This window comes from Alexandromys fortis, unplaced genomic scaffold (genome assembly GCF_014885135.2).
Source record: "Alexandromys fortis isolate MF-2015 unplaced genomic scaffold, M_Fortis_MF-2015_v1.1 scaffold_4, whole genome shotgun sequence".
Classification (NCBI taxonomy): Eukaryota; Metazoa; Chordata; class Mammalia; order Rodentia; family Cricetidae; genus Alexandromys; species Alexandromys fortis.
This window is the reverse complement of record NW_026067944.1, coordinates 20049086-20061642: the sequence shown is the minus strand read 5'-3', so window position 1 is coordinate 20061642 and position 12557 is coordinate 20049086. Positions and strand designations below refer to the sequence as shown.

Here is a 12557-nt window from a genome sequence, read left to right as displayed (position 1 = left end):
TTTCTTAAAAAGTCTTTTTTGAAAATATCTATCTAAATTATCATACATACAGCTAAAGATGGATTTAATTTTTATATTTTTAGGTTGTTGTTTCACTGGTTTTTTTTTTTTTTTTTTTTTTTTTTGAGACAAGGTTTCTCTGTGTTGCTTTGGAGTCAGTCCTGAAACTAACTCTAATAAACCAGACTGGCTTCTAACTCACAGAGATCTACCTGTCTCTGCCTCCCGAGTGCAGGCATTAAAGGCGTGCACCACCATGACCTGTTTACTTTTTGGTTGTTAATGGTAAAGAAAATTAGGCCAAAATGTTATGGTTAAATCTGAAATCTAAAGTCATGTGCTGCATGCTATGGTGCCAAACTCATTACTTGAAACTTAAATGAAGAAATAGGTCAATATGAATGTGTCCTTGAGGAGGATATTCAAAGTTTGGTCCTTTTATTGCTTTCCCTGGGTCCTTGCTGGCATGAGGTGAGCACTTGCTTCCCACACCCTTCCCACTTTGATGTTCTGCCTTGATGATGATCTGTCCTTATGATGACCTACAGAGTTAGATATATGAGAATAGAGACTGCAATTTATGACACCATGATCCAGGGTATCTTTTATCCATTTTCTAGTACTTAAGTTGCTACCCTATTTATTTTATTATATCCAAGGTATACAATAATACTAATTCCTAGCATCAAGCAAAATTTTCACATAGATGATGTTAAAAATGATAGATTAATATTTCAATGTTAATCTATATCAAATTAACATTAAAATAACCCACTTGATCTTCTAGAAATGATTAAGCAAATCTTTTGGTAAATGTGTTCTCACTGTGATTTCAATTAAATAAAGGTAAATGTATCAGGTCAGCCAAAAAGTGCAACTTTAGGCGTTAATAATATCCTAAGTTCTCAAATCTTTATACAGCCTTATGCTAAATCTTTAGAAGTCATACTGTCATCTCTCAATATTGATTCTGGCTTTTATAGACAGTTGCATTGTTAATTCAATGATAAGCCTAAATTTTTAAAGTATATTTAACAAGGACATCTATTGAGAAAATATTGGACTTCACGGCACTGTTTTTATTTCACTTTCAAATTCTGCATTAAATATTTATGTATTTAGAAATGGATGGAGGCAAAAAAAACCCTGTGATTTCAACCTTGAACAAGGAAAGAACTACAACAATTTGTTTGAAAAATAACAATAACACATCAATTAATATAAGAAAGTGCAAAACAGCTATGTAAGAGTCAGTCAGGAATGGCATATTAGGGGGAACCTTTTTATGTTTGCTGTAACTTTACCACATTACAGTCTACACATAGATAGATATCTGGCAAGGAAGAATTAGAAAGCATTGTATGTAGTTATTTTCTTCAACTTACTGTAACTAAGAAAACTAGAGCACACAAATTAGCTATTCTTCCTCTTACAAAAATTAATTGACAAACCCTGTAATGGAAATTAATAAAAATATATATTTTCAAAGTAAATGATTCTCAGATGGTGTGGGATATTGCACTTGTACTCTGTAAAGATTAGTTACTTATATTGGATTAATAAAAAGTTAATTGGTTAGTAGCCAGGCAAGAAGTAAAAGCAGGGCAACCAGACAAGAGAATTCTGAGAAGGGGAAAGGCAGAGATGCAGTTATTATCCAGAAGACAGGGAAGCAAAATGAGAATGTGTTACTAAGAAAAGGTACCAAGCCCTGTGGCTAAACATAGATAAGAATTATGGGTTAATTTAAGTTGTATGAGGTAGTTAGTAATAAGCCCGAACAATAGGCCAAACCATTTATAATTAATGTAAGCCTCTGTGTATTTCTTTGCTATTGAACAGTTGTGGGACTGGGTGGGACAGAAACTTCTATGTATACCCAGAATTCAGCATTGTGTACTTTTTTGCATCCTTCATTGTAAGACAAATTGCCTTCTTTTCTTTATTATTCTCACATTTAATTTAAGTAACTAATATTATTTCTAAAAGGAAGAATAGGTATTCATTAATATTTTAATAGTACTATGTTTGAAGAATTGAATAAAATTTTAGACTGTAAATTATTTTTAAAGATTTATAATAAAAGATATAAATGAATAGACCAAGTATCATTTGTGGAACGAAATCCAAGGTTTCCTACTTTGTCTATAAGTGTTCATAACTTGGCCATATTCTATTCTTTAATATTTTCTTCTTTCTTGTTGTACCCTATTAGTCAACATTTTTTCTTTCAACACTTTTTAAGACATAGTACATTTGAAAGACTTCGGAAATTCTTGGAAGAGGTTCCTACTGACTCAGGAAGTAAACAACAAAAAGCCTCAGGAAGTACCTAAAATGACAACATACTCTTGTGTCATATCTCTTCAAAATTATATAAAGAATAAGGACTGTTGTAGAGACAGAATCCAGTGAGCAACCTGGAAGAACTCAGATCAAATGAGTTCCCTAGAAGAGAGACTCTGGCCTGTTGAGCTTTCTGTGTGTTATGTATTTAGGTCTAGGTTTTCAGTTTTCATGAGCTGTTGCCTTAGCTAGAGTGGACTTTATCTGTAGCATCTGCATTTGAGTCATTCTTACTTCTTTTAGTACCCATCACCCACATTTATATAAGTAACCTCAAAATAATGCACTGATTCATCAAATTGGACTTTGTATTTGGTGGTCTTCTGGTTACGGCCTGTCATCATTACCCTATCAGAGGTGAATGGATGTTTGCTCACGTCTTTCCAGAAATAATGTCACCAAGAATGCCTCTGTGTTTATTGATTGCCTTTAATTTCTGCATTACAAAGAATTCTACTCAAGTTTAGATGTTATCTCCTTTGTGACAACTCTGTCTTCCTCGGGCAGAACTGATCACTTTTATACCTCTCACATATGCATTAAAAATGCACCTAAATCTAAAGAGTGTCCTTAGTATTTCACATGACTTATTTCATGTAATCAATGGTAATGCTACAAAAATGAATTACAGAAATGTATTATAGCTGTTCACATCAGAAATAAATGGAAAAATATAAACCAGAAAATGAATTGTTTTTAGGTCTTTGGCGTTAAACAATTTACCTATTACCGTGAAAGAAAAATGTACACTTACATTGAGCCCTTTTCTTACTCGATTCAATTACTTTAAAATAGCATCCATTAAAATTGGAAGACAAAAATACAGATGGATTAATTTACCATAATTTGGCAGAACAAAGTAAAACAAGGCATGAGTAGATTCAAACAAAATAAATTAATGATTAAATGATTAATGACTAATTAACAAAGATTAATAAATCTTCTGGAAAACATATAATGGGATAATTATGAATGTTTTATTTAAAACTATGGGTGCTTTTGGATTATTAGTGTCCTATGTGCAATTTGATAGTATAAAGGGGGACATTTTTTCCATGTTTCATTGCAGAAGCCATGAAGAAATTCAAAATAGTAACAGGTTTTTACTGTTTCTCCATCACTAGTAGACTTTCCTCTTAGTAACTCTTCCAATAAAGATTGATTTTGCAGATCATTTAGTGAATGAAACTCTGCTGAAATATCTATTAAGGTGACTGAGGCTAGAAGATTTGGTGAAACTCAGATGACATCTTGTTTACTGTTGAAGCTGGGATTGGTTAATGCAGGTACCTATTGCTTAGCATATGGCCATGTAAATTTCTGAAATTACAATATTTCAATATACTAAGTACCTATTTAGAGATGCATTCTATAACAAAACAGATACAGTATAAAATGAAGCCTGCTAGAGATAATAAAAAAGTTTTGCTTTCATTCTTCCTTTTCAACTTTTGCAAAATTATAGCTGCGACATTGTTTAGAGTGAGTCAGCTCGACCATCACCTTTGCTTTTGTGCTTTATTTTTGTGATGTGAACAGTCAAGACCCAAGAACATGAGTTTCCAGGAAAGAGTATTAGGAAACAATAAAAAGAAGGCTTAGAAAGGAGTAGGCAAGCAGAGCAGAGGGGTCTGATTGAGAGGCCCCTGCACCCATCCAGGAAATGTTAGAGAGGCTCAAAGGAAAGAATCCACCTGCTGTACTGCAAGAAGCATTTATTCTACTCAAAATAAGAATGAAAGAATAATGACTCTCTGAAGTGGCCAATTATTCCAGCAATAATGAAACCACACTTCACAGTATTCGCTTTAGAGAAAAAAGCAAATTGGAGTTTTATGCTTCTTTCCCAATCACTGTCATTGTATATCAAATACAAAGACATGATATTTTCTTGTGTATTAAGAATGAAGTTGCCAGAAACTGTTCTACTAGTAGGGTATTTGATTACATGTTCAGACAATCACAATACAAACAGTATATTTATTGGTGTGCTGAGGAAGTGTGCACATGCGTGCTTCGCATTCAGTTGAATCCTTTATAAGGATGCAATGTAAATTAAATGGGTAAATCCTGCAGCACCTGTTTAGTTGCTCTAAAGAAGCAACATCCTGATGATTTAAAGTCATGAGAAAAACCAAAGTAAAAGTGCTAGGATCATAGAGTTATACTGTTTTTATGATGTCATGGGGTAGTCTCTACAGATCCCCCATGAAATATATATCAGAGAAAACATTTCATATTTCACTTGTTTCTTTTTACTACCTTTGACTAACAGTTGATTGAAAAATAGTTCAATAATTTAATTTAATAACGTATAGTCGGACTGTTTCAAACATCTTGATACAATTAACATTGGAGGGAGAAAGATGACTGTTGACCTTGGATGGTCTTGGTTTAAAGTGCAATTAGGGCTCCTGTCTTGAAAGCATGGATAAATGAAGGTTCATCAAGGTAAGGAAAACAGAGCAAGGATGGATGAGGAAGTGAAGGTCGAGAGTAATAAAACTGGATCTGTCAAGTTAAGCTTGGACTGATTAGTTCCTCTGTTCATCAAATATTAAGGTCCTTCTGTATGCCAGGTACTATTCTAAGCTGTGAGGTTGCCGTCTGCAAAAAACATCATTGGTCCCACGACTCTTGTAGTCTTGTGTGATAAAATGACAGTAAATAGTGAAGAAGGTAGAGAAATAAAGCAATGATTTTAAAGAACTATATAGTGCATAAAACATAATACGTGATGACAAAAAAGGTTAAGTAGGACAGGTGACATTTATGTAAGACTGGTCAGAAAACAACTGTCCTAAGAACTGACACTCGATCCTGCAAAAGTGGAATGTAAGCATCCTTTAAGAAAGTCTAAAGGAGAGAATGCTACAAATGCTGGAAATTCTGTTACTAAGACTCGACATATTTTAAATCCAGGAAGTTTGCAAAGACAGTATAGTATATGCGGTCAGAGGATTAGGACATTTGCAAAGACAGCAAGATATATGCAGTCAGCAGAGTAGGGAGGTCTCTGTGGGGTTTACTGGTGGTCAGTTTCCTTAACCCCTTAACCTTCAGGCTAGAAGACTGGTCCTCAGAACACAAGACAGAGACGATACAAAATATTCAACACTATCCACCTACAGATGACAGTTCTAAACATGAGAGAGAGTAAGGATGTATTGACAGGCAGTCAAACATGAATAAAGTCAACATATAACAGAGGGAAAAAAAAAACTACCACTGTCATAACAGAAAATAGTAGATTAGGAGGGCAAAACGGAGATTTTCAATGTTTCAGACCAAAAGTCATGCCCTAGTTAACTTTGTCAACTTGACATAGCCTAGAGTCATCTAATAAAAACACCTCGCCTGAGGAATTGTCTAGTTCACTTTGTAGTTTGAGTATGTCTATAAGGGATTATTTTGACTGCTATTTGGCAAAAAAGATTCAGCTTACCATGAATGGCATCATTCTCTGTAAAGGGGATCCTGAGCCATTTAAGAAAGTTGATTAAGCATGAACACGGGAGTAAGGCAGCAAACAGCACTACTCCATGGTTTTTGCTTAAAAATATAGTTTGAACTCCTGCCTTGACTTCACTCAATGATTAGCTACACCTACCAAGTTGAAATAAATCCATTCTTTCCCTCAGTTTCTTGGCCATGGTGACTTCAATGCACCAGGATGTTAGGACAGACCACATATAGTTTCAAGACTAAGTATGCAACAGAATCAAGTGAAGTGAATACCAGGACAAAGATATTTCTAATGCAAGTGGAAATGGGGATCTTTCACAAATTTTCCTGATATAGTTACTTTAAGTGGTAGAAGGAAAATTGAACACATGAGAATATGTATCATAAATCTAAATATAATAAAGAATTAATTCAACATGAACAGTAGACCCAACCAAATATTTGCATTATTGGAGAGAAAAACTGAGCTGGAAGCACTCTAATGATACAATTTTAATATATTATATTCACATTCAGAAAAGAAAATAAATAACAGTTGACACAAAGCATTTATATACTGCAAAAATCACCAAACATTATACCAAACAAGGTTGGTTTGTCTTTGAGTTTGGGGCCATTGGTAATTGTCCAGCTTTCCAATGGATGAGACCTAAACCAAGTACATGTAAGCAAGAACAATTGAACATAGTGGGTTATCAAGATAAGGAAAGGAAGAAAGGAAGGAAGGAATGAGGAAAAGAAGAAAGAGAAAATGATAATATTAAGTTGGTTGTAGAGCATTTAGGGAAGTTAGGGAAAGGTATAGTCTTATTGGAGAATGTGATAGTATTCTATTATATTTATGTATCAAATTCTCAAAGAATGAAATATAACAAATTTTTAAAAGAGATGCTTTAAACTTAGGAAAACTTAAAAATGAGAAATTATCATCATTTTCCTATGACTTAAATAATTCTGTATTTAACATTTCAGCACCTATTCATCATCCAAAAGAGTAAACTTTCATCTATAATATCTTGCTTATGATTCCCAAAAGGTTTTAAAACTAAAAATGACATTACATTTCTATTTTAGGGGTATATTATTATTTTCACCTCTTAAAATGTATAGACTGATGGGGGAGAGTCTTCTGTTTTGTGTTAATTTCATTGGTTAAATAAAGAGACTGCCTTGGCCCTTTAATAGGACATAAAATTAGGTAGGCGGAGTAAACAGAACAGAATGCTGGAAGAAAGAAGCTGAGTCAAGGAGTCGCCATGATTCTCCTACTGGACACAGACGCAGGTTAAGATCTTCCCTGGTAAGACACCTCGTGGTGTTACAGGGATATTAGAAATGGGTTAGATCGATATGCAAGAGCTAGCCAATAAGAGGCTAGAATTAATGGGCCAGGCAGTGTTTAAAAGAATACAGTTTTCGTGTAATTATTTCCGGTAAAGCTAGCCAGGTGGTGGGATGCAGCCCAGCCCGCCAATCTTATTACAACATTAGACACTACACAATTCTTAAATAATAGGGAAAAATAATTTAAAATTCTGCATACATTCATTAAAACGACTTTAAAATTTAATCTGGATATCCTGCTGCTAGAGAGAGAGAGAAAGAGAGAGATAGAGACAGAGGGAGGGGGAATGTGTACAAATTCAAAAATGCCCTCCTTTAAAGTCAAAAATCAAGTAAACCCAAGTTTGTTTGCAGGTTAGTCACAAAGAATCAATTACGAATTTTCCTCTGGACTCTCCCTCAAGTGACACATTTCATACTTCTCTAACAATATGTCTTACTCTGGTTAAAGAAAATGCAGAAGTTTTACTTATCCATTCTTAATTTCTTCAAGACAAGTTTTAGCTTGGGAAAATTTGCAGTACCTCAAATTTAGGTCAGCATTTAGATAGCAAGGATCTGTAGCAGTTTTGAAAAGGGAACATTTCCGACTCTTAACAACTATTTGAAGAGGGACTATGATGAGGGGAACTTTTCCCTCTTACCCAAGACACCTTTATTGGTGCAGGATGTTGCACATTTACTTGTATTTAAAAGTTTAAAACATAGACAACAAGATTAGCAACAGAATGTTCTAAAACAAAATGTGTAGACTTACTAGTACATGCCATAGAAGGTGGGTCTTTTTCTGCCCTGAAGTAACCCTTTTCACACTGACAGACGGAAGTTGCTTCCACGTAGGTTGAGCTGTGTGGAGGGCATTTGGAACATTTTGTGTTCCCAGCAAAGGCTTTATAGAACCCTGGTCTGCAAGCTGTGTAGAAAGGAAAAACAATTTCTTTTAGCTATGATCACCAAAGTCCCTCTGTTTTTTTCACATGTTATAAATCAAACATACTTTGTATCTCAGAATTCAATTTCACACATGCACAGAAAAGTCAACATAAATGCCAATATTGATAAATAAAATTAACTGTTTAATTAGTAGAACAATTATAATGTTAGAAAATTAGCTAAGCTAATTTGGAAAGAACACATACTGATGCAAATGTGTACACAACCATTTTCACATCCACACACAATTCTGGGTAGTGTATATGTGAGGATACCCATACTTGGCCATAAAAGAGATGGCTTTGTGTATTTTGGAGAGATAGTATTGAATAATATTAATGCACACAGTTCAAAATGCATCTCCAATTCATTTACCCTCAGACTTGGAATATTTTAAGACTTAAATTTTTGACTAAAGCACATCTTCAACAATTATGGGAGTGGTTAAGTATTCTATTGTCTATAGTAAAACTGTATTATTTTGCAGTCAGGGTTCCCTGCCCTGTGGAAAGTCCAAGGTCCTCCCCCCTCCGTCCATGTCTAGGAAGGTGAACATCCAAACTGGCTAGGCTCCCACCAAGCCGGAACGTGAAGTAGGATCAAATCCCCGGGGAGGCTGGGAGGAGGCGGAAACTTTTTTTTTTCCTTTNTCCCCGGGGAGGCTGGGAGGAGGCGGAAACTTTTTTTTTTCCTTTTCACAAAAAAAAAAAAAAAAAAAAAAAAAAAAACAGAGCTTCAAATTAAAAAAAAAAGAAAAAAACTGTATTATTTTGGAAGATTTAACTTTATAATATTTTTGGTAAATGATTGAGTAATTCACAGTAATAAAATTATTAATTCTAAATGGTAAATCTGCTAAAGCAAGTCTCTAATCCCAGCTCCTAGGAGTTAACACAAGAGGACTGAAAATTCAAGGCCTATCTAGGCTACAGAAGTAGTTCAAAGGCAAGTTTGGCAATTTAGAGAGAACCTAGTCTTCAACAACAACAACAAAAAAACGTTGATTGTAGCTCATAGTCAAAAATGTGCATGCTTCTTGGCATGTGTGAAACCTTCTAGTCAGTCCTTAGGAACACACACATGCACACACACACACACACACATCTCGTATCACTCTCAGTTTCAACAGGAAGCACATACCAGCAGCAGTCCATTCTTTGAAATGCTTACACACTAGTGTTATACACATAACCGGTTAAGAATGCCTGTCTGTGCACAAATAACATAACAAATTTGCTGGCACTTTCATAACTAAAATATTCTTGGAAAAGAATGTGGTTTTTCTCCTTGATCTATAGCATTGCTATAAAATCTCAGATTATACTCATTCATCTAAGTATTTATATTTTNACACTTGTGTTCAGATTCCGTTATTTTTGCACATGTACACATAGCCCTCTGGGGAGCTGCTGATCTCTGGTGATATGTGTTTGCTTTGAGACCTCATGGATCAGCAAGCTGTAATGTAGCAATGGATGTATGTATCCAATTCCAGCACCTCCTGGTCATCCTATTTCCCCCATGGGCCTCATTTGTCAAAGTTAGACTGTGAAATACTTGGAGCAATCATTTTGTTTTCTTCATTGCTGAATTATTAATCACACTGCTTTCACTATTTCTGATTATATTAGAATATTAATCTGTAAGACTCTTAGAACACTTGCTAAGACTGGATTCTAACTTTAAAACAGCCAATGTCATTTACCTTAAAGTAATAACTTGAATAAAATATCACAATGTTTCCTATAAAAAAATTTAAAATCTAAAAAGGTCAATTTATATAGAAATACCTATGTAATTGAAGTTTTTGTATTTTGAGTATCCACACTTTAGTTTAAATATTTAAATATTACTTTAAAGGCACAGAGAAATAATTTGCTTTACAAAGTTTATCATCCATTCAAATTTTATAAATACCACTTAGAATATAAAGGTAGACTTTTTTATCTTTTTATGTCTGGTAAGAGATTCTTGCCTTTTATTTTCTTTGGTAACTAAAATTTATACAACAACAACTCTTCTAGAAGGTCAATGTGCTACTACGCTTCTAAAATGGTTACACAAAATTGCTCCCACCAAAGTGTCTTTTTCACCTGGTATCCCGCAGCCGAGCTGATACCTTTATGCTCACTGTCTTTGTGTAGCCAGGCTTATTTAACTGTCGCCTTCTCATTGAGTGCCTCCTGGATCCCTCTTCTAAATTGTAAGCCCTGCTTTACCATGGCATGGAATTCCACACTGTTTTCCTTTGCCTCTAAGTGATTTAACAACATCTGACATTTGGCACATTTATTTTTAAAAATCATCTCCCATTAGACTGCGTGCTTTTTCAAGCAGAGATTTCTGTCTGTTTCATTGGCTAAAGTTCATCTCCAGGGCCTAAAAGTCAGCTAGGCATGTTTAGATCCCCAAGGAGTACCTGAAGAATGACTTGTCGGGGGACTTCTTTATTTCTATACAATCCCCAGGTTCTGTTTGTTTACTTGTTTGTTGTCTGCTGCAAGCCTTTCTCTGGGTTGGCAAATCTCTTTTTTTATTATAAAACCATGACCCATTCATTGAACTAACTCCTAGTTATTTTTGTCATCTCATAGATCCAGTTCCCTACTGCCATTTCAACACACATTTCCTACGGTAAATATTTACTTTGTGTCAGTGGGTTTCACAAGAGCAGGTTGGCACATTACCTGTCATTAATAGGTGCTTAAATCTACACCCTCAATTGAACTGACAGTGAGAGCCTACTGTCTTAATTAATTTTCTGCTGAGAGCCATGTGTGGCTACTAAGTGCATGCTGTGTTCAACACATTACTTATCATAGGCTTAAAGTGTGTTTTTTTTTCTTTTCCTTTTAGAAGTACTACATGATAAGTAAGATGAAGAGGTTATTTTAAAATATATTTACCATTGCTCTGAAATAGCAAAATGAACCATTTAGTTGGGGGGGGGGAAAGGAGTGAAATTGAGGCCTTAAATCTATTTCAGTTGGTAGATTGTTTTCACTATCATATTTGAAACTCTGGTTTCCATGCATGGTACTATGTAAACCAGTCATATGCCAATGTATGTCTGTAATCTCAGTATTTAGGACATGGTGACAAAAGGATCAGAAATTCCAGATTGTTCTTTGTGACACAGCAAGTCCAGGCTGACATACATAAGACTCTCAAAATAAGATTACTGGGAAAAAGTTGGGAGCATGGGGGTTGGGATAGAGGTTGGGGTGAAGGTGGGGGAAGGGAAGAGGAGGGAGAGAGAAGGGAGAAAGGAAAGACTGAAGAGAGCTTGGGGGAGTGGGAGGGTGGAGATGGAAGAAGGACAGATATAGGAGCAGGGAAGAAGATATCTACATTAAGGGAGCCAGTTTAGGGGTGGCCAGAGATTTGGCTCTAGAGGGGATCCAGGTGTCCACGGGGATGCTATGTTTGCAGTACTGAATGCCTTGAGTCAGCTGGAGTAAATAAATTCATCCCTTATAGAACTCTATAAAAGCTTTGCCATAGGAGAGGGAGAGCTGTCCCTGACTCTCACCAGCTGCAATATTTGTGAGAGCAGACCCTGCATCTTGCCAGAGAGGTACAATAGAGCTAACCCTGTTAGATCAGGTGTGGGTGAGTCAGCCTGAAGTCGTGAGCGTAGGAGAGCATCCCCATTTCTCATCTGTCTGACAGTGGCCTGGGTGAGGGAAAGATGTTTCCTCACTGCTTCCCTATGAAATGCTTTCTGTGCTGTTCAACAAATATGAGCAAAATTCTTTGTTAGGGGAATACATACATATATAGACAACAGGGACAGATATATACAACAGATAAACTACAGACAACCCAGCAACCACAAGTTATAGACAGGTGGAAGATATGGGTAGAAGTTCAAATTTTGGCTTGTTGTTGGTCAAATTAATCCCACAGGAAGTGATTTGCTTTCTTTCTTTAATGCAAGATCAATGCATTTGGACGCCTCTGAAGTTACCTTTTGACATATTTTGGTGCTCATGTATGGTCATATGAGAAATGTTTAATGCATTTAATCAACACACATTTAGGCCATTTCAATTTTATTTTTCTTTTTGTTATTCTCAACAGAAAGTATTTTATTCCAGATATCTTTAGCACTGAGAACACTTTTCGGTTTTTCGGTAAATATTGGTTGAATGAGTGAATATGAGTCCTATCACTCACATATGTTTAATTATTTTATAGCTCAGTTATCAATAAATTATCAATACTATTTAAATAACAAAATTATAACTTAGTAAACTTTTACCAATATATGCTCAAATTTACCCTATCAGATCTTAAGCCTTAAACATCTACAAAATGTTAAGAAGTCAATCAATTTTATGTGTTACTAAAGTGAGCCCTAATCAACTAATTTTAATAGAGTCTCTGTGGTTCTGCTCTATAAAGATGATCTTTCTTCCTGCTTGTATTTTAAAATCTTATTTCAGAAAGAGTTATATAGCAATCTA

At 35.1% G+C, this 12557-nt stretch overlaps 1 protein-coding gene across 1 annotated transcript in view; it reads right to left on the bottom strand.

Annotated features, from left to right (window-relative positions):
* Epha6 (EPH receptor A6) overlaps positions 1-12557 on the bottom strand; it is an 839925-nt gene that overhangs the window by 508494 nt on the left and 318874 nt on the right. Inside the window, exon 4 of the mRNA XM_050149039.1 lies at positions 7913-8068. Within this exon, the coding sequence (XP_050004996.1) occupies positions 7913-8068 (156 nt within the window). The remainder of the gene's footprint in view (positions 1-7912; positions 8069-12557) is intronic.